This window comes from Medicago sativa, chromosome 1 (assembly GCF_051527215.1).
Source record: "Medicago sativa cultivar Bolivia chromosome 1, Bolivia_mono, whole genome shotgun sequence".
Taxonomy (NCBI): domain Eukaryota; kingdom Viridiplantae; phylum Streptophyta; class Magnoliopsida; order Fabales; family Fabaceae; genus Medicago; species Medicago sativa.
In genome coordinates, this window is record NC_140749.1 from 34,571,528 (window position 1) to 34,595,785 (window position 24,258).

The following is a 24,258-nucleotide window of genomic DNA, read 5'->3' on the forward strand; positions in this document are numbered from 1 at the left end:
TAATAAATTTCTCTGGTCCTGACATTATTAATTTATAGAGTTTTAACTGTATATGATATTTTTTATTTAATATTTAATAAATGTTATAAAGTATATTAATTAAATTTTATAAATATGTCCTTCAATTTTTTTTTTTATATATATAGAATGAAAATAATGGTTGAAAAGATTCCCTTTATCTTTTTATACAAGAAAATGTACAAAGAAAACGGCTTATAAGATTAAATCATATCTACACAATAAGTGAAAAAAAATTGTACTGCAAATCTGCTCATAAATATTAAAAATTTTGTCTTTAATTATAATAATTTTTTAAGCAATTATAATCATTTTTATCATACCTATGTTAATTATGATTTGTTAATTGTGTAAAACTTTCTTTTACCTAACACAAGTAATAAATAACACAATATTCTTTAATCAAGAAAGGGTAAGAAATTTAACATTTTTTTTGTTGGGATGGCCGGGGTTTGAACCCCGGACCTTGCCATTGTGCCTACCATCTGAGTTAAGCTTACGAGGATAAGAAATTCATCATCTTTCATAAACAACGATAAGTCTTCTAAAATAAAATATCATTTTTTTGAAAAAAATAAAATATTACCTGATAACAAATTTAGTATTAGTATTAACTTTCCTAATCTAATATATTCAAGGAGAGTTAATTTTTTAAATAAATTTCTAATTACAACAACGTTTTCTTTCATTATTTTTTTCTCTAAAAAAACAATTTTCTTTTTTGACAATTTAACGTGTTTTTTAAATATAGAATTCACTAAATAACATACAAAATTAAGTATAGAGTAGAAACTTGATTCACTCCCTCACAATTTTCATACGATACAATTTAATCACGACAAAAAATAATATCTAACATACAACTTAGTCTCTATTTTTTTTAAAGGTAGTCTCTCTACCTCTTGAAAAAAATTAGTCGCTCTATTATTATAATAATTTAAGAATAATTTATTTTCAATATAAAAATATCAAAAACTAATTTAAATATTATTTTTTGCTTTGTCAAAAACTAAATATATTCCATTATGTTTCTGAAAAATCAAATTAAATCTTTTGACTTGAATAAAAAAGATTATACAAGGAGAAAGCCCATCATTGCAATTTATTATTTTATTTAATAAAAAGATAAAAGTTGATAACTTGGAAATAAACGAAAACGAAGGACACACAGAAGCATAGTCACAATCTTGTTAATCTTAAAAACCAAACATAAGGAACCAACATTTTTGTCTTAACACATTCTTTCATCAACTTCAACTGACTTGGTAAACTCAAAGGTTGGTTGGTCCAACTTCTTTCTCTTCTTTCAACTTCTTCATTTTCTCTCTAATATTTTTTCTTCAATCTTTCTACTTTATTGCTCTTTTTAATTCCTGATTTATGTTCTTTTGATGCATTTATCCAAAAGGGTACCTTTAAAATTCAATAAAGTTTGATTTTTTCTTAATTTTACCAACTGGGTTGTTCATTGTTTTTTTGATAATTTTTTTAAACTTTAGCATTTACCTTTTCTTTTTGTCAATATCAATCATTAGCTATTAATCTTTTTATATAAAACTAGTTCTGCTTTATAGTTCAATATACCACTTTTTTGTTGATGCTATTGAATCTTTGTTTATAACAAATTATTGATATAATATATGAGGTTTGACTTATATAGTTAGATGCATGCTATTAAGGATTTGATTTTGAAGTTTGTATATTCTGAATTTCAGATCTTGTGTTTTTGTTTTAGGAGATGAAGTTGGAATAGATCTGTGTGAAGTGAAGCAAAATGGGGAATACATGTGTTGGTCCTAGCATTTCAAAGAATGGTATTATTCAATCATTTTCCGCTGCGATTTGGCGGTCGCAACCGCCTGATGCCGAAGGATCAGTGTCTAATAGAGGATCAGTAAATGAGGGGACGACTGATAATGAGCCGGAGTCTCCTTTGCCTGTTCAAAACAAACCTCCTGAGCAGATAACTATGCCGAAACCGGAGACAAAACAAGAGACGAAATCAGAACCGGAATCGGAAAAGGAGAAGAAGAAACATAGGAGACCTTCTGTGAAGAGAAGTTCTAGTGCAGGACTTCGTGTTGATTCCGTGTTGCAGAGAGAAACCGGTAATTTCAAGGAATTCTATAGTCTAGGGAAAAAACTCGGACAGGGTCAGTTTGGGACAACATTCTTGTGTATCGAGAAAGCAACTGGGTATCAGTATGCTTGTAAATCTATTGCGAAGAGGAAATTGGTAACCGATGAGGATGTCGAGGATGTTAGAAGAGAAATTCAGATAATGCACCATTTGGCTGGTCATCCTAATGTTATATCCATCAAAGGTGCTTACGAAGATGCAATGGCGGTTCATGTTGTGATGGAATTGTGTGCAGGTGGTGAGCTTTTCGATAGGATTATCCAGCGCGGACATTATACCGAAAGAAAGGCAGCTGAACTTATTAGGACTATAGTTGGTGTTGTTGAAGCCTGTCATTCTCTTGGTGTGATGCATAGAGACCTTAAACCCGAGAATTTTCTCTTTGTCAATCAGCAAGAGGATTCACTACTCAAAACCATTGACTTTGGATTATCTGTGTTCTTTATGCCAGGTACTTTCTGATGATTGTCATATTATATTTTTATGATTAAAATACAATCCTTCAAAAATGATTAAAATACAAGGTTAAAGATGTTTTTATTTCCTATAAAATTATGGTTTTTTAAGCTTAGTCTCTATCTAAATCAATTATAGTACCTATTCAGCTATTCTATTTATTTTCATGAAAAATGAGTGCTTTTATTCTGTGTTTTAAACCTATGCATTTTTTAACTGAAGCTTCATACAATTTGAAAATGCAAATTGATTACATGGAGAAAAACTTATGAGATGATATTTTGCTTCCAGGTGATACATTTATTGATGTGGTTGGCAGCCCATATTATGTTGCCCCAGAAGTTTTGAAAAAGCGTTACGGCCCTGAAGCAGATGTTTGGAGTGCCGGAGTTATCCTTTACATTCTTTTGAGTGGAGTACCTCCTTTTTGGGCTGGTGAGATCTTTTGCGTTCATTGAACATCTTCGTTTTGACCTTTGCTCTTGTAAATTTATACCTATATTTTTCTGATTATTGATACCCCTTTCCTCTTGTGCTTATTATGGTTGTGTAGAAAGCGAACAAGGGATATTCGAACAGGTTTTGCGTGGTGATCTTGACTTCATTTCAGATCCCTGGCCTGCAATTTCTGAAAGTGCAAAGGATTTAGTAAGGAAAATGCTTGTTCGTGACCCTAAAAGGCGGATGACTGCACATCAAGTATTATGTAATAAGCTTATCAATTGCTCATTTAATCATACTTTCATCTATCACTTAAGTAAATGTCTATGCAATATTTGATGTTTGTGCATGGATTATAATGTGCCCTTTTCTGAATCACAATATTGACGGCTTCTCCTAAAATAAGGGAAACATAATATGGTATTCCAATAAACTTTGTTTTTTTCATCCTTATATATGTTTAATTTCCTGCAGGTCATCCTTGGGTTCAAGTTGATGGTGTAGCACCTGATAAGCCACTTGATTCCGCCGTATTAAGTCGATTGAAGCAATTTTCTGCTATGAACAAGCTCAAGAAAATGGCTCTTATAGTAAGTCTGTCAATATGGAAATTTCAAATTCGTTTATCTTATGATCTGGACATAATAGTAATACATAAAATTGAGTATGACGATAATTACACTAAGTGTGTGTAAGTTGGAAGTCTTTCATTGCGGATTTCTGGCTGCAAGGTGAAGATGAGATGTTATAGTTTGAACCTTTTTTCATTTTACCATCCTTTGCGTTTTTCAGGTTATTGCAGAGAGCTTATCCGAAGAAGAATTGGCTGGATTAAAAGAAATGTTCAAGATGATAGATACAGATAACAGTGGCCAAATCACTTTTGAAGAACTTAAAGTTGGTTTGAAAAAAGTTGGTGCTAATCTTAAGGAGTCTGAAATTTATGATTTAATGCAAGCGGTAAGTATCTTTTTAAGAACTCATTATAAAGTAGAAAGAGATAAATGATATTAGTTGGTTGATGATTTACAAATGTAATGGAAGAATAAGATCTTTTGAAATAGCTTTTGCAGTTTGTTACATTGCAAATCTTCATGATGATAATCTGGTCCTCACATTTCCTTCACCAATTATATGATCTTCCAATTCCCTACTACCCTTCTCGTTTCTCATAACATACACCCTAGTTTACGAGAAATCTCAAATCAAGTAGGATTTGCGCATACATTGGGCTTAAATCATGATCACGATTCTTGATATTGGAGTTATGTCCATTTGTAGCCGATGTGACCCCAGATCAATGTGCGGACCTGTTTGTGAAACCCTGGCGCATGCTAATAGAAATCCTATTTTTAGCTCTATTAACAGTTTATGTACAAAATTATAACCGTGACATTGAATGAGGAGGACAGTGATCTTTGAATGAATGTATTATTTGTTATATACAATTGAATTTGATATATTTCAGCAAGCTTGAGAACCTAGTTCTGATGATTTTATAACTTTTACTTTATCTTAGATTCACAGTAATATGTTAATTATCACTATACCTTGAAATTGTAGGCTGATGTAGATAACAGTGGAACAATTGATTATGGCGAGTTCATTGCGGCAACATTGCATCTTAACAAGATTGAAAGAGAAGATCATCTATTTGCAGCCTTTTCTTATTTTGATAAAGATGGAAGTGGCTATATTACTCAAGAAGAACTTCAACAAGCTTGTGATGAGTTTGGCATTAAAGATGTTCGCTTGGAAGAGATAATAAAAGAAATCGATGAAGATAATGTAAGTGGTCTTAACTCGTTGACTTTGTCATCCTTCGTTGACTTTGTCATCCCTCTCTTCGATATCTGTAGTTTACGATACTAACACTGACACATTACGACACTAACACTGACACATAGACACAATAATTATTTGAGAAAGTGAAAGTGATTGAACCTAACCAAATGTATAGGTGTTGTGTCTGTGTTAGAAATAACATTTGTCGGCCGCCAGCCACACTTTCAAATCGAAGTGTTAATGCTACATAGTTCAATTGAATTGTATTTACATTTCTTTGTACAAATATTTTCTCCTTACATCTAAGGCCTTCATGAATAGAAATTCATTGTGGTTGACAATGCTTCTTATATTCATTAAAAAATATATGGTTTGAGTTGAAATAATTACCAAGGGAGGCATCAATTCATCATTGCTTCAACTTATTTTGAACAATTAATTCTGCCATCATGACAAGTCTTAGAATTTGGGCTTAGAACTAGGAGCGTATTCGGATTGACTTATTTGAGCTTATCTATTGGCATAAACTGTTTGGGAGAGCTTATGGAAACAATTTGTGACATGTTTATAAACTGTTCTCAACTTATTTTTATAAGCTCTCCAGGATAGCTTATGAAAATAGCATATAGCTTATATGAGAACAGTTTGACTTTATTTTATCTTTTGTTTTAGAAATAGGTAACACACAAAAAGCACTTATACGACAAGCGCATATGCTATAAACAATTTGTTGGAAATCCCACCCCGAGCGTAAGGGTGTGTGTTGGTAATCCCGCCTAAATTCCGATATGCTCCTAGTTGCCTTGTGTTGGCTTGCCTTGTGTTGGCTATTTGGGGGTGGATTTAGTCCAACATCGGTTAGATATGACTCTTGATAAGAGTTTATAAAGAGGAGGCACTCGCTTTCAAGCCGGTTTTGTAAGGATGGGTTAGGCCTCAAATTTCAACACAATTAGTTAAGGGTTTATCCAAATAAGGCTTAACTCAACCCCAAAAGCTAGCTTTTGTGTTGTGGGTTGTCCATCAGATAAAGTAAGTGATATAAATGTTTCCATTGTAATGAACAAGAACAGTAAAAGAAAGTAATGTTTAATATTCAATGTTTCTGCTAAAATATTGAACACCTTATACTCAAAATCTGATGCTTTCTTAATTACATACATGATTAATATCAACCGTGTTTTATCTTGTGCAGGACGGGCGCATAGATTATAACGAGTTTGCAGCTATGATGCAGAAAGGAAATCTTCCTATGGTTGGTAAGAAAGGTCTAGAAAATAACTTCAGCATTCGTTTCAAGGAGGCATTAAAATTGTAGTATTCATTGTCAGCATTGAGATTTTTTTTTTCCTTTGAAAGTTCATGTTGTGCATTAGCACAAGTCAGTGGAGGCCAATTTGGCCTTTCAGCTATTTTGTTTGTGTTTTAGTTTAAATGGATTTTTGTAATTATGAGAATGTTTTAAAGATTAAATAGAGATGTTGTTGTGGACAAATGATAGTGGATTGATTGATCATATAGTCCCAAATGGTCATATCCAAAATGTCTGTTTTATTGAAAACTTACTTTTTGCACGCCCTAATTTTTTTTCTTGCAAAATACACTTTGCTCGGATTATATAATATGAACCGCTTTATATGGATTTTCGGATTATATAATCCAAAACCTTGTTTTGTTTTGCTCATAACCTCATCTTATGTAATCAATTGATGACATAATTAAAAATTATAAAAATGAAATCAATGTAAAGAGACAATCATGATATAAATTCTTATTTTATTAATAGATCAATATTTTTCAAATATAAGGGCAAATGAATAAAAAAATCTTAGAAATGTGATTGGTCCAAATTAATTGAAGAGAAATGATATTTGTACAACCAAATTGTGACAACTTTGTGACAACTTTCTCTCTCATACTCACATTATACTTTTATTCTCTCTCTACCTTTTTCTCTCTCCATTGTTTTTAACCAATGAAAAGAGAGAAAAAAAGAAGTGGTCACAAAAGTTGTATCAAAATAGTTGTTCAAATATCACTACTCTTAATTGAAATACATGTTGGGACATGTAGGGTTATAGGAAATTATACCATATACCCTTACGTTTGTACCTTCACCCCTACAAATCATTGATAATTCCAAAATTATCCTTTTTATCATTTAATTTCTTACACATTTAATTTTCACCCTAACATTCAACAATTTTGAGTTTAACATGAAAACTATAATAAACATATTTGGTTGATTATCTTTAAAAACAGAAAATCTTCTTAAATCTTTTCCGGAAAACTCAAATATAAAATACCGAAATAAAAGAACAGGAATATGTTTTTTTTTTAAGGTTCAATTTTTGTAATTGCAATTGTTGTTTCACACAAAAACAAATAATCATAAAAGAGATTTGGTTTCGTTTTAGAAAAATCAGTTGTTGTTGCAATGTACACTCATCCAATTTCTTCATTGGCTTACTGATTTTTTCAATGGATAAACATAATTCACGTAATAGATCCGCCGTTTGTTATATGCATTTTGTTAGGAAACAAAGATACTTGGATTGAAGGATTGAAAACATATCCAACTAAATTAGATGGATGTTAATGGTGGGGTGGTGGTGATAATGACTATCACGACTAAATTGAAAAGGTTGCAGAGAAGCAACAAAGGTGAAGAAATCACAAGAAAATTTAAGAAAATGAAGATCGCATACTTTCTCTCTCCTCCAATCCAATGGCCATTTTCCCCTATTGTCACTCAACCTCTGGATTAATTCAATTACTAATTGATTAGGAGAGACTGCATTAGACAAAACACAGAAAAGTATTCGTTTCCAGGTAGATCTATGAAACGGAAAAAGAAAAAAATAAAACGAAACCATCTAAACCGGAAAGCAGCGTGCATCGTTTTCGAAAAAGGTATAAAACGAGTATGCCAAACAAATAAAAAAAAAAAAGGTTTCACTTTATATAAAAGGGTAATATGGGTAGTTTGGATAAAATGTTGGGGTGAGGATATAAATGTTAGGGTGTAGGGTAAAATTTTCAGGGTTATATTAGAGAGTTGTGTAGCTGGTATCTGATTCTTCTAAACTGTTTGACTCATCATCTTAAAGAGTAAGAGAGTAAAGTGAGGAATATCAACTATTTAAGAAAAAAATTTCAATTGTTGATATTATATGCATGTGTATAATCACAGATTGTGAGTTTAATTTGTATAATGTTAGCTAACAATTTAATATCACAATCAACTTGCTTAATTTTTATGATTTACTCAAGGGTGTCTTATATTTAAAGATGGAGATAATGCAACTTTTATCTCCATTTAAATCATGTCATTTTTTTTAAACAAAGTAAAGAATTATATTAGTTAAATGCCTTAACTCTAATTGGGTTTGAAAGATATTACTTCATTCATGACTCACTATAAGACTATTTACAATCAATTTTTTGTCCCTAAATATATCGTTTACAAAAATTCCATATACATTAATGATTTATTTACAAAAACACCCATATTTAATTTTAAAACGTAAATCTTCTCAATTAAGAAATATTGTTGGAACAATAATTATATGGATGGATAAATATTTTAAACTAACGATTGTAAATAAAAACTACACATAATAAGACCCTATGACAGAGGAGTACTAAAACATTTTCTACGTGAAGTAAATCAAGACATTAAAAATTAGATTTAAATAAGTCTTTCGTCCCTGCAAATATAGGTCATTTGAATATTCGTCCCTGAAGTTACTAATTCTTCCAATCTGCCATTGAAGTAAATTTCTTTGTCGTGTCGTGTACTTCTCCTTAATTCCTTTCGTCACTTTCAAAGAATGTCTCTTTTCTTTGTCGTGTACTTCTCCTTAATTCCTCATTAGGACCTTCGAAGTAAATTTCTAAAGGTTGCTTAGAGCTACCTTCGGATTTAGATTTCAAAGGTAATGACATGAGAGCTTAATTTTGTACATATTTCATCCTTCGATACTTAAAAGTGCAGTTAATCATGTGAGCTTAATTTGGTAAATGATTTCACAATTTGGGCAATTAAATTCAAGAGAAATAAAGATCTCCCAAGTAACTAGTTCATTAATCCATTACAATCCGTTAATTTTTTAAAAAAATAATCCAATATCCACTAATTTTTTTAAAATAATCCATCCAACCAGACTAATAAAAAAATGATTGTAAAAACAAAATATTATATTGAACTAAAAATCATGAGAATAGCTCGGAGAGACAACACATTATTATATGTAGGGTTGGGTTCAAACCCAAACACTCCACTTATTCACCTTAAAAATTAGTGAATTCTATGCACTATACTACTTAACAAACAAAAATTATACTTTCAAAAATTCATCCATGTTATTAGTCGGCTATTGTAGACACAGAAAATTTTAAATGACTAGAAAATAAGAAGCATAAAAAATGCATCAACTTAAATCAAGTTAAAATTTTCTAAGTTTACAAAACCGAATAATAACTAATGATTCCAATATGTATGAAATCAAGTGGTCGACATTGTAGTTTTATAGGTAGATATTCCTATGTGTTGTTTCCACAGTTTTGATGTGGGACTGCTAAAATACCTTACTAAGATGTGCAAATCTTCTCCCTACTTCAATTTGTATTTTCTATTTAGAACAAAGCAACGGTTTGATAGTGTCATCTGATTTTATTCTTAAGTAGAATAGCCTTCTTTTTTTTGGTTTTTTCTTTAAGTCATTATGTCATAATGTCCTAGACTAGATGATGCCAGTCAGATAGATTCACACATACTTGAATCGTTTTACTTCATATTTCTATTAACATGATGCTAGTTGATGGTAATATAATAAAACAGGTTGTGTGCAACCAAATGTTCAAATGTAAGAAATTTAAATTTGTGTTGGAATTCAATATTACTTTGATATTTCAAGGTTTAATAGTAAACAATGTCTATATTAAATATTATTTTCAACACATAGTATTGATTAAACTAAATTTTTCTTTAAAAAAGTTCTTGCACTACAAATGCATTGCGCCGACCGTCGTTTCCGCCATCCATTCCTGACAAAAACGTTACTTGTTTGACCATAACAGGGCACTCAATTGAGGTAGTTTATGTTATGTATTGCTGAATCTTTTATGCAAATTCCTTACAGTCCATGGCTTGTGTTATGCCTTTTCTGAATCTTTAACATAAAAACTGGTTGTTTTTCGGCTACTGCAGGACTTGCATATCTAGCATTCAATAATGATCAAAGACCTAGCACTTTGAATAATGCATCAACTCTCATGGCCTTATACTTGCTCTCCTTTTCGGATTATTCGGATCTGCTGCCATCAGTCCTTGCAACATAACAGAATTTGGCTTTTTGTACCGTTTGCATACGTCACATTACCTTCCCCATTAAGAGATGGATAATCAACTTGTAATGTCAGCCAGTCTTCCCATGTAGCCTCGGCCTTCGTGAGTCCATCACATTGGAAAAAGACTTGCTTGATCAACCGACCGTTGTTAGGGACTGTGCCATGCTGCAAAATGTGTAAAGGCACAAACAATCGTCCATGTTCATTCTGCTGCAGCAGGGGTAATGATAAATAGGGAATAAAATGATCACCCTTACAAGGTTTGTGAAGAGACACATGAAAAACATCCAATCCTGACTACCGCATGAAAAGTCCCAAATTACTTAAGACCCAATTTATGATTCTTTCGGAGTGAGACCGAATGTTGGCGATAAGGTTGGAGCTTAACAGAACCATTCGCCAATCTAAAATTTTAACAACCGCCTTCTCATATCAGTAAATTTCTCCATGAAAGCTTGAGTTTTGGACAGGTTCAATTTGAGTTGCTGCATGATTGCGTCTCTCTCAATCAACCACAGTTGCAGGTTTGGGGGGTCCAAGGCATTGGTACATAACGGGTAAGACTAGTGGGGTCCCTTCCATAGGCATCCTTGAAAGGGGCCATAAAAATACTACTCTGGAACGGCATATTATACCAATCCTCGGCCCAAGACAACAGCCGAGACCAGGACTTGGAGTCAGACCCACCATAATTTACTTAGCTTGCTATTAAGCTTTTACATCTTTACCCACCATTCTATTATTATAGTGACTGTAGACAACTTCTGAACTTCTGTAATGGAATACATGATACATGCATCTTCCTTCCTCTTTAATCACTCCAAACAGCCATTGGATAACAAATCATAACTATTAGCCAGCCATATGATACTACTGTTAATGTTTATATTAAATGTTAGACGAAAGAGTTTCATTGAGAAACCATAAGTTTTATATTGGAATTTTTTCATTTAGCTTTTTTTTTTTTTTTTTTTTTTTTTTTTTTTTTTATAGAAAAGAAAACTGATTTTGAACTTATTCCCTTTTCAACAATGGAGTTTCATTGAGAAACCATAAGTTTTATATTGGAATTTTTTCATTTAGCTTTTTTTTTTTTTTTTTTTTTTTTTTTTTTTTTTATAGAAAAGAAAACTGATTTTGAACTTATTCCCTTTTCAACAATGGCCATTTTTCAGCTTTACTATACCATTTTCTTTTTTAGAAACGGCAAATTTGATTCACGACGAGTGTGTGCAAGAAGCACACAAAAACTCGCGGCTAGAAAACACAGAATTACAAAGGGCTCGGATATAAACAGAAACCCCAAAAACACACTAAGCACTACACAGAGGTGGAAAACAACCGCAACTAACAACGCAAACAGCAGGAAAACAAAAAACAGATCAGCACCGAAACAAAATAATGAGGCTGGCAAATGCAAAACTGCACAGAACCAGCACAGGTCACCGCAATATAAACAGCATACCTCAGCCTCAAACTTTTTACTGCTGAAACGGCTGAACACCTCCTCATTACCATAAGAGGCACGCTTTTGGATTCCAACTCCAATCGTAGAACAAACACGCCGGCACCTTCAACCGGCTAAGAAGCCATCTCCAAATCTTCTAGTAATTCCGTCAGTAACTCATTCTCCCAAGCAAAAAGGGATGCCTCCAAAGAAAGATCCAATTGGTATCCGTTGAGTTGATCGTTCACTAGTTATCAAATTTTTGACCAGGAATAAGCAATCTGCAATTTTATTTTTGTCAAGTATGACTATTGTGATGTTGATGCTTCAAATATATTTAAAAGGTAGCATGATTTTGTATAGATAAAGGTCAATGTTGCGTCATCATATTTCATATTTTAAGAAATGGCTTCAACGTAGTCTCATACCACTCAATCACTTATCTCGTTGATACAACATTTACAATTATTTTGTTAAAAACAAAATTTGAAATTTTTATAGGACTAAAAACTTATTTAAACCATTATTATTTTACTTGGTTCGAATCTAATGAAGTTAGTCATATATCATTCTCCTATAACATGTTTTTGGTTAAATTTATAGAACTATGGTGGATAGATATCACAACGTCTACAAGGTTTGTTAGTTTTTGTACTATTTTTAAATATCACAAATGGAGTCAGCACACTTGCAACAGAGAATACCAAAACTACTTTTGAAAGTTGATATCACATATTTAATCTCAGTTTATTTGCATTCTTAGCCTTACCAAAGTTTAAGCTTCTTTAGACATTAATTTATCTTTCTTAGATTTTGTGTTTCGAATCATTCATATGGGATTGTACTAGATAACAATCGATGGTTATAGTTTAAACATGATAACATTCATTAACATACAATATATTGTTGATATTATAACCTGTAGAATATTAAGGTTTTAATTCTGGATTTCAGATTTTACTTCTCTATATACGAACATTCCTAGTCTGTCCCCGTCAACGACCGGCCAGCCATTAGACCATACACCAATGCCTCGTTGTCCTGCCTCTCGTCCTGGTCCCAAATTATTTGAGTTGTTGCTATTGCTCCAACATGACGATACATAAGTGTATTGTAAACTAAAAAATGGATTGTCCAGCTCTTTGATCTTACTGTTATGGTTGTTTGTTATTAGATATTTCAGATTGTATAATTGTCTGACTACTGTCTTTGGGAGAATTTATTAGAAGATCATTAAAGTAACTTTGTAATTTTACAATGAACGGTTGTGTCAAGTATCAAGCTATATATTGTATGTTAATGAAGTATCAAGATTCAACTCTTTTTAGTCAAACTGCTTGATGACATTAGAGCTTTGGTAAAGATTTCACCCTTTGATACATAAAGTGCAGTTGATCATGTGAGCTTGATTTGGTAAATGATTTCACAATTTCGGAAATTAAATTCAAGAGAAATAAAGATCTCCAAGTATGAGAACAAATTATCAACATGACTGAAGCCTATTTCAATTAGGGATGGTAATAATTACAGAAATTGCACACACGCTTCTAAAATAGAAAACTGGTGTGCTGCCATATCCTATACTAGATGATGCCAGAGTCAGATAGATTCACACGTATTGGAATCATTTTTACTTTAAATTTTTTATGATAAGGTGTCTCTAAGTCTTAGATTTGAATCCTCTTCAAATGTCAACAATTTCTCTGCTAGTTCATATATGACTTTGCTATTACTTCAATTGAACCCTCCATTGATGGAGGGTGGGATCGGTTCTCCAGATTAATTGTTCATTTGGTTGGATACCGAGTACCCAAAAAATAGATATATACTACTGCATGTGTGAGACAAAAACTTGTCCTTGAGTTATTGAATAACAAAGATTAAATTATTTTTTTGTAAAGATTTAAATTGATTTTAACATATTTTGTCATTGTTCGAACGACCTTGATGGAGATTCTATATGATCAAGAAATCAAGACATTAAAAAATGCATCTATATAGAATCTCCAACAACGTCGCCCAACATTGACAAATTATATACTAATAGAACTCATGGGACAACTCAAGTATAAAACATGGGTCACCAAATTTGTTTTGAAGTATGGCACACACCCTTATTTTATAGGTACATGTTTGTTTATGTTGGTTACAAACTTTCGATGTGGGACTTCTGAATGAACTACTGAAATGGAATACATACATGCCTCTTCCTTCCTCTTTAATCACTCCAAATAGTCATTGGATAACAAATCATAACTATTACCGACATAGGATATCAACGTTGGCCAAGATTAAAAGTAATGTTCAAGATGATAGACACAGATAACAATGGCCAAATCACTTTTGAAGAACTTAAAGTTTGTTTGAAAAAAGTTGGTGCTAATCTTAAGGAGTCTGAAATTTATGATTTAATGCAAAAGGTAAGTATCTTTTAAAGAACTCGTTATAAAGTAGAAAGAAACAAATGATAAGTTAATGTGTTCTATTTAACATGCTAACTCAAATCTCTAACATATCACTATACCTTGAAATTGTAGGCTGACGTAGATAACAGTGGAACAATTGATTACGGTGAGTTCATTGCGGCAACGTTGATAAAGATTGAAAGAGAAGATTGAAAGAGAAGATCATCTATTTGCAGCCTTTTCTTACGTTGATAAAGATGGAAGTGGCTATATTACTCAAGAAGAACTTCAACAAGCTTGCGATGAGTTTGGCATTAAAGATGTTCGCTTAGAAGAAATTGATGAAGATAACGTAAGTGGTCTTAATTGTTTGACTTTGTTATCCTTTTTAGCTACCTTGTCTTCAATATCTGTAGTTTACAATACTAATACTGACACATAGACACCATAGTTATTTGAGAAAGTGGAAGTGATTGAACCTAACCACATGTATCGGTGTTGTGTCTGTGTCAGACAATGAAATTTGTCAGATGCCGGCCACACTTTGAAATTGAAGTGTTAGTGCTATATAGTTCAATAGAATTGTATTTATATTTTTTTATACAATTCATTGCTGTTGGGAATGGCTCTTGTATTCATTCAAATATATGATTTAAGTTAAAGTAATTACCAAGGGATGCATCATTGCTTCAACTTATTATGAACAATTGATTCTGCTATCGTGACAAGTCTTAGAATAAGGTTGAATGGTGAAATGTGAAAATGATTGGGGATGGATAAGAATGGCAACTGCAAATCTTTTGATGATCTAAAAAAAATATGGATTTTTTTATGATGAATGTATGAAGAATATGATGATAATGAAGATGAATGAAGATATGAAAAAAGAGGATGAGTGTTTTAAAAAAAAATCTGGGTTTTTTTCAAAACAAAAATTATTTTTCAATTATTTTATTTCATTATTAATTAATTATTTGGCATTTTTTTAAATTGGTAATTACACATGTGGCATGCCATACAAGGTTGACTGAGTCAAAATTGGAAAAAAATGACGATAATTGCAAAGGGGTTAAAATTTAAAAGACTAATTTTGTCATTTTTTTAATAGAGGATCAAAATCACAACATTTGAAAAGTTAGTGGATCAAAAGTACATTTATACCTAACTTTTTTCATGAAAAAATTATAGCATGCACATCAAAGTTTTTATTTATAATTTATACTAACTTATAAATGATTTTAATATACACCATCAGCGATAGAGAAAGGAGATTCTATGTGATTTTAATTAAGGCATTCACAAAATGCATCCATTAAAATCTCCAACACTGTCATCCGAGAAGTGACTAGTATATACTACAAAAATATTCATGGGACAACTCAACTATAAAGCATGGGTCCCCGAATGTGTTGTAAACAATGGCATGCACAATACTCTTTTATAGGTACATGTTTGTCTACGTTTTTTCCACACTTTTGATGTGGGACTTGTGAACTACCGTAATGGAATACATACATGCCTTTTCCTTCCTCTTTAATTGCAGCCATTGGATAACAGATCAGGATACCAAACCATAACTATTGCAGCCATATGATATTAATGTTAAGTTTTTATGATTTACGATTAAATTATATCAAATAGGGAAGAATAGAATGATCAGCCTTACAAGGTGAAGAATAGGGAATAGAATTATTATCTTAGCAGTCGAGGGCAATTGAAGCTGGTCAGCCACGCATCTAATCCTGACCATTTTGATACCAACAGCCTGAGGCTAGAGCTGAATGTTGTCCTTGTTGCTGATCAGAACATTATATTTCCTAAATATTTTTTTTTTGGTTCTGTTTTTGTGATTTGAACATTTGGTCTATATTTGTATGGCTGAATATATGTGTGGCATTCCATGTCATGGAAGCATGTGCAAGAACACCTTCAATTAAACTCATTGTATCATTGAGTAAAAAAAGTTAATAGTTTAGTGGCAGAACCAATATTTCTTAATGCAAACTTGTAATCAAGGAAGGCTTGAATTGAAACTTCTTTCAGACTCTATCATTCCTTCTTTCACTTTTATTCTACTGACCGGAACCTCGTTGGCCAGTACCATAAGGAGGCAAGCGATTAAACCTTCTTGACTGATTTGTACCAATAGTGTGACGAAGAGGAGTGTAATTTAGACCAACATCATCTAGAATCATAACGAAATCACTTTCTACATTCATCACACTTCTTCTTGTATGATGTTGTTGGTGCTCCATTGTTGGCTTTTTGTGTATGTTACAGTTTCCATACGTCACATTACCTTCCCCATTAAGAGATGGATGATCAACTTGTAATGTCAACCAGTTTTCCCATGTAGGACTTGCTTGATCAACCGACCATTGTTAGCGACGGTGCGATGCTGCAAAATGCGTAAAGGCTCGGACAATCGACCATGTTCATTCTGCTGCAGCAGGGGTAATCATAAATAGGGAATAAAATGATCACCCTTACAAGGTTTGAGAAGAGACACATGAAAAACATCCAATCCCAGACTACCGCAGGATAAGTCCCAAATTACTTAAGACCCAACTTATGATTCTTTCAGAGTGAGACCGAATGTTGGCGATAAGGTTAGAGCTTAACAAAACCATTCGCCAATCTAAAATTCTAACGACTGCCTTCTCATATCAGTAAATTTCCCCATGAAGGTTTGAGTTTTGGACAGGTTCAACTTGAGTTGAGGCATGATTGCATCTCTCTCAATCAACCACAGTTGCAGGTTTGGGGGGTCCAAGGCATTGGTACATAACGGGTAAGACTAGTGGGGTCCCTTCCATAGGCATCCTTGAAAGGGGCCATAAAAATACTACTCTGGAACGGCATATTATACCAATCCTCGGCCCAAGACAACAGCCGAGACCAGGACTTGGAGTCAGACGCACCATAATTTACTTAGCTTGCTATTAAGCTTTTACATCTTTACCCACCATTCTATTATAGTCGTCATACCTAATGAGGCAATAAAACTAACAACATTCAAAACAGAAGCTTCTCTTGACCATTCTGCTGCAGCAGGGGTAATGATAGACAGGGAATAGAATGATCACCCTTACAATGTTGGAGAAGAGACACATAAAAAACAGTGTTTATCTTAGCACTTGAACGCAGTTGAAGCTAATAAGCCACGCATCCATACCTGACCACAATAGGAAAATGCTCAAATTACTTAAGACCCAATTTATGATTCTTTCGGAGTGAGACTGCATGTTGGCAATAAGGTTGGGATAGCACTTGTGTACCATAATGGTATATACCATTGTCCAATTAGAATGTGGCACGTGGCACACCTTTTAAAAATATATATCAAATAAAGTATTTATAAAGTAACATTGGTAGGTGGCACATTCTAATTGGCCAATGGTATATACCATTGGTACCTTAATGGTACACAAGTGGAATAGTGATGAAGTAGGTTTGCATCAAACAAGATAAGTATTTGTGTATCGTCTCCACAGGGATTAGTGTGATATCAAGGACAGTTTAACATCAAATATCATTCCAAGTATTAAGAGTACTTGTTTGTTTTAATTGTAACTAGCTAAACTACAGTTAAAACTCTATAAATTAATAATGTCAGGACCGGAGAAATTTATTAATTTAGAGAGTTATTAATTTATCGATAAATTAATAATTATTAATTTAAAGAGTTTTTAAGTAATTATACTGTACATACCAAACAAAAAGGCAAATTAGTCTATGCCTCTTAGAATTACGTTGCAGTTAACATTGGGACTCAACGTAAATTAGTAACTACTGTGTTCATATGCATTAGAAATCAATAATGACTTTTGAAGTACAGTAAATGTAAACAAGAGGAACAAATGTGTTCAATGTATTCTTAATATATTTTTTTCAGTTTCTATGAATGATTAATTTATGATTTTCTTGGGACCGAAAATTATAAAGGGATTTCCCGAAAAATTATTATCTTATTATTTTATCGAGTTTTTCAATTTTTTACATTGGCCCAAGTCGGGACCGGACAAATTTATTATTTTAGAGAGTTTATTAATTTACCGAGTATTAAATTAAAGAGTTTCTACTGTAAATTGCAAAAGTAAAAGTTGAGATTAATAAGGCTTGAAACTTGTTAGGAGTAGAGTTCCTTAACCAAGCGTCACACATAACCAAATGATCCATACGAATTCTAGCTTTATAATCAAAATTATCACAATCATTTCTACAATATCCTTCGTGTCCAAAGCGATATCATTATCTCTAAGGTATCGTTTAAACATTCGTGTCCAAATCTTTTAAACGATCACAAAGACGATCGGATAACTTAATCGACCGTGTCCAGCTTGACTAAATGTCCAAAAGCATTATGTTCTTGATTAAAAGTGATTATCACAGGTTACCAAAGATGTCAAGTAAGTTAACCTAAGATAGATTGTTACTCTAGGTCTAGATTCAAGAGTTCGTGTCCAAATCATCTTGAATCTCATTGAAAGTATTAAGGACAAGAATAACAACAATATTGAATATAAAATTGCTAGAACCATATATTTAGAGATCAAAAGATTACATGTTAGCAAGATCAAGTACCTCTTATCCCAACAAAGGATATTTAGCTACTCATCATCATGGAAGCCTTGCAAGGATGGATTGAAAGAGAAAGATTCATTACAACTTGTGATGTCTCACAAAGGAGGAGGAATCCAACTTCTAATCACTCTCACTCTATATGCTCTAGCCCTATTTTCTCTCTTTTAAAAGATATTACAAGTGAAAACTAAGAGAAACTAAGATCTAAGATAAAAACTAACTAGATAATAAGATATTTCCTAAGATAATATCTTCAAGGAATAGCAAGTGGCTGTTTAAAGACTTCTGCTCTGCTTGAACTCGCAGCTGCGAGCTACACCACTCGCAATTGCGAGTTGATTCCTTGGACCAATCAGATTGAGCCACGTCACATCTGGGAAGCTTAGGCCGCCCTAACTCGCAACTGCGAGCTAATGCACTCGCAACTGCGAGTTGCTCGCAACTGGCACTCGCAATTGCGAGCACACACTGCCTCCTGGATCAGCTTCTGCCATTTTGCACTTTTTCATGATTTTTGGTCTTTGCTCAGTGTCTTGGGGTAAATTCCTGCATAAAAGGATAGAGTAAGATATATAAAGCGTAATAAGGCATTTAATGCTTATTTCTCGGCTTTTCCTTCAATAACTTGCAAAGCAAGTAACAAAAAGTGCTTAAAATATAGCATGAAATTAACACTTCTTGGCATTTATCATTGAGCAAAAACGGCTTCTCTTATATCAGCAAATTTCTTCATGCAGGCTTGAGCTTTAGTCAGGTTCAACTTGAGTTGCTGCAGGATTGTGTCTCTCTCAGTCAACAACAGTTGCAGGTTTGGGCGGAGGGGGGGGGGGGGGGGGGGGGGGTTCAAGGCAATGGCACATAACGGGTAAGACCAGCAGGGTCCCTTCCGTAGGCATCGTTGAACGACGTCATAGAAATACTACTTTGGAACGACGTATTATACCAATATTCGAGCCAAGACAACAGCCGAGACAAGGACTTGGTGTTCGACCATGTGAAGCAACATAAGTATAATTCTAAATATTTTTTAAGTTCTTCTGACTAACCATTCGTTTGAGGATGATAAGGGGTGCCCATGGCCAAAGTTGTGCCGATTAACTAAAAAAGTTGTTACAAAAAACGACCAGCGAACACCTTGTCACGAATGACAATGATGCTTTTCGAAAAAAAAATGAAATTTCACCGCAGAATGCATGAAGGATTCAACAACCCCAACCTGAGAGCTAGTATAATAATACTTCAAATCCGTGAAATGTGCATGTTTCAACGAACAATCAATAACTACAAAATTGACAATAAAGCCATGTGAAGTAATAAAGAAGTTTTTTGTATAATTCTTCAAATCATTGTATAATAACTACAAAATCAATAACTTCAAATCGCGGTGTATAATTATTTTTTTTGTTTATAAGGTAAATAATTGTAATTACTTTAGAATATGTGCATTTTTTGTATAATTCTTAATAAAGAAGTTTATGAATACTTGAACACTTGATTCTAATTTTTGGCCGTTGGTTTTAACCATGTTAATTGTTTCAAACCATTATTTCAGGTGTGATGTTGTCAAATCCTTAGGTTGGGATATCCTTTATTTTAAATAATTTTATATATAATGACTGCAGTGACATTTAAATTGTCATACAATACCGCATTCACTTAAATTGAAAGCATATTTTTTTTTCTTGCACTTAAGCGTTTACATCACCAATCTATTATAGTGACAGTAGAAACACCTCAATTTGAGCTTTATGGATGTTGAAAATGAGTTCCTATAATGTAAAGAGTGGTGATAGGTTGACATCCTTAAGTGACATACCATCTTGGTACCACCCTGAGAGATATGAGAGAGAAGTAGTGGATGAAAGAGAGGTTGTGGTTTTGAGGTGAAATTAACAAGATGCCAAAATGAATAATTTGGATGGATAAAAAACAATCCGCTAATTTTTTTTAAAAATAATCCAATATCCATTAAATTTCATTAAAATAATCCATCCAACCAGACTAATAAAAAATAATTGTAAGAACAAAATATTATACCGAACTAAAAATCATGAGCATAGCTCGCAAGGGTAATACATTATTATATGCAGGGTTGAGGTTCAAACCCAGACACCCCCACTTATTCACCTTAAAAAGTGAATTTTATGCACTAGACTACTTAAAAAAAACATTATACTTTCAAAAAATCATCCATGTTATTAGTCGGCTGGTGTAGACTCGGAAAATTTTAAATGACTAGAAAATAAGAGGCATAAAAAATGCATCAACTTAAATCAAGTTAAAATTTTCTAAGTTTACAAAACCGAACAATAACTAATGATTCCAATATGTATGAATATCAAGTGGTTTACATTGTGTATTTATGTATGAATATCAAGTGGTTTACATTGTGTATTTTTATAGGTAGATATTCCTATGTGATGTTTCCACACTTTTGATGTGGGACTGCCAAACTACATAAATGGTATACACGCTTCTTCCGTACTAAGATGTGTAAATCATGAGCATAGCTAAAAATCATCCACCAGACTAATAAAAAATTAATCGTAAAAATAAAATATTATACCGAACTAAATATCATGAGCATAGCTCGTAGAGACAATGCATTATTATACACAAGGCTGAGGTTCAGATCCGAACATCACACTTATTTACCTTAAAAATATTATATTATACTATTTAATAAAAAATATTATACTTAAAAAAATTGAAATAATTGACAATAAAAGTTAAAAATAAATAAATGGGCATATATAATATTAAACCAACCAAATCAGGCTAAACTAGAAAATCATCCATGTTATTAGTTGGCTATTGTAGACGACGAAAATTTTAAATGACTAGAAAATAAGAGGCATAAAAAAAATGCATCAACTTATATCAAGTTAAAATTTTCTTCGTTTACAAAACCGAACAATAACTAATGATTCCAACATGTTTGAATATCAAGTGGTCTACATCGTGTAGTTTTATAGGTAGATATTCCTATGTGTTGTTTAAATATTTTTGATGTGGGACTGCCAAACTACATAAATGGTATACACGCCTCTTCCTTACTAAGATGTGCAAATCTTCTCCCTACTTCAATTTGTATTTTTTATTTAAAACAAAGCAACGGTTTGATAGTGTCATCTGATTCTATTCTTAAGTAGAATAGCCTTCTTTTTTTTGGTTTTCCCTTCTGTCTTCATGTCTTCACATTGTCTACTAAAAAAGAAAACTGGTGTGCTGCCATATCTTAGACTACATGATGCAGAGTCAGATAGATTCACACATATTGGATTTGGATTTGGAATCATACCGAGTACCTAAAAAATATTCGTCAAATTCAAGGACAAGTTTTTGTCTCACACACGCGGTAGGTATCTATTTTTTAGGTACTCGGTATGATAGTGAACCTAGGTGGTGGACCTGAAGGATCACAATCAGTTGCTAGGGACTATGAGATGCTGCAAAATCTGTAAAGGCACGGACAGTGGTCATGTTCATTCTGCTGCAGCAGGGGTAATGATAAATAGGGAATAGAATGATCACCCTTACAAGGTTTGAGAAGAGACATAAAAAACAGTGTTTATCTTAGCACCCGAACACAGTTTGAAGCTTGCATCCGATATTCTGATCCTGACCACAACAGGAAAAGGCTCAAATTACTTAAGACCCAATTTGTGTTGGAGATTAACAAGGACTATTAGACAATCTTAAATTCCAACAACCTCCTTCTCTTATCAGCTTATTTCTTCATGAAGACTTGAGTTTTGGACAAGTTCAAGTTGCATGATTGTGTCTCTCACACAGTTGTAGGTTTGGAGGGTCCAAGGCATTGTGAATTTTTTCAAACCATTTTGTCAGGTGTAAGTAACGTTGTCATATATATCCTTAGGTTAGGATAAAAGCATACAAATATATATATATATATATATATATATATATATTAATTCTCCTTTCAACTCTTCATTGAACTGTTTCTTCTATCGTTATCCCTTAACTGTGCATATATCTCTTGTTTTTGGACAATGAAACATTCATAGAAATTGTCTTATCCATTTGCCTCCATCACATCATAAGTCTGTTTTACGATATCGAATGGAAAGTCCGAAAAAATATCGAAGAATAAGAAGTTAGAGGAAATAAATTTTTTCTAAAACTTTTGTTTGGGATATATTGTGGATCATATATTTGGAAAGAAAGGTAATTTAGAGCCATAATCACGATATGATTCCACTAAAGTAGAGGTTCAAAGTTTAAACACACATGTCCAGGAAATTAAAATAAGGGCAAATGAATAAAAAATCATGAAATGTAACAGGTGCAAATTAATTGAAATACATATTGGGACATGTAGGGTGACACTGGAGAGTTGTGGAGCAGGTATCTGGTTCTTCTAAAGTGTTTAACTTGTCTCGAAAAGTAAGAGAGTAAAGTCTGACATATCAATTATTTATGAATAGATCAACTGTTGATATTATATGTATTTGTATAATGTTTGTTAACAATTTAATACAACAACCGACTTGTTTAATTTTTGTGATTTACTCAAGGGGTCTTTTATATAAAGACGCGCGTAGTGTAACATTTAACTCGTCTCGAAAAGTAAGAGAGTAAAGTCTGGAATATCAATTATTTCTGAATAGATCAACTGTTGATATTATCTGTATTTGTATAATGTTTGTTAACAATTTAATACAACAACTGACTTGTTTAATTTTTGCGATTTACTCAAGGGGTCTTTTATTTAAAGACGCACGTAGTGTAACATTTTTGGTGCAACCCTGCCTCCATTTAAATCATGTCATTTTTTTAAAAAAATAAAGTAAAAAATTATATTAGATAAATGCCTTAACTCTGATTGGATTGAAAATATATAACTTCATCCATGAGTAACTATACCACTCTTTACAATCAATTCTTTGTCCCTAAATCGATCCGTTACAAATTTATATTGATGAATGAATATTTTAAAGAAACAAAAATTTATCTTCAATTTCATATCTCTCTCTTTCTCTCCTTCTCGAACCCTAGCGTCACCTTTTTCTTCTTCTCCTTCTTGTCGGAGGGGTGATTTAGGGTCAATTTTGACACAAAAATCACCCCTCCGTTGTTTTTCCTTCTATCCTGATTGAATAAGTGATTTCACATATTTTCAGTTTTCTTTCGTTTGTTTTTGTGATTTCGTCATCTCTGCACGACTCTATTTGTTTTGATTTCCCGTCTTTGTGCGGTGTGTTTTTGATTTTCCGTCTTAGTGCGGTGTTTATTTGATCCAGGTTGAAAGTTTAGCTTTGAGCAAGTGCAGATCTGATCAATGACTTTGGCGTCGTCAACGTTGCAGATCCGGAGACATGAGTATTTCGGAGACTTGAATATATTGTAGGCATATGTACTTTGCCGTTTTATGCTATTAGCATGGATACTGTGAGCTTGTTCACAGATTCATCCTTTTTGTTTTTAGCAAATTTGGATTTGTATTGTATCGATATACTCTATCAATTTGAATGAATGAATATCGTTTATTTTTGTAAAAAAAAAAAATTAAATTTATCTTCAATTCAAGGGCACTTTGCTAAGAAAACAAAAAATTACAAATAATAAGACCATATGATAGACGAGTATTGGAACACTTATTTTTTTTA

At 32.7% G+C, this 24,258-nt stretch overlaps 1 protein-coding gene across 4 annotated transcripts; it reads left to right on the plus strand.

Annotated features, from left to right (window-relative positions):
* Nucleotides 1-1,246: 1,246 nt before the first annotated feature.
* Nucleotides 1,247-6,414, plus strand: LOC146954553 (calcium-dependent protein kinase 1-like). 4 transcript variants are annotated; one of them, XM_085717082.1, is made up of 8 exons: nucleotides 1,247-1,427; nucleotides 1,754-2,609; nucleotides 2,906-3,049; nucleotides 3,168-3,320; nucleotides 3,530-3,645; nucleotides 3,848-4,015; nucleotides 4,619-4,843; nucleotides 6,036-6,414. In XM_085717082.1, exons 2-8 carry the CDS (start codon nucleotides 1,793-1,795, stop codon nucleotides 6,156-6,158), a joined length of 1,746 nt encoding a protein of 581 aa, XP_085573208.1. In that variant the 5' UTR covers nucleotides 1,247-1,427; nucleotides 1,754-1,792; the 3' UTR covers nucleotides 6,159-6,414. The 4 variants fall into 4 exon arrangements, with proteins under 4 accessions (XP_085573208.1, XP_085573212.1, XP_085573204.1 ...); XM_085717086.1 differs by having other exon boundaries at nucleotides 1,757-2,609; XM_085717078.1 differs by having other exon boundaries at nucleotides 1,247-1,295.
* Nucleotides 6,415-24,258: the final 17,844 nt, after the last annotated feature.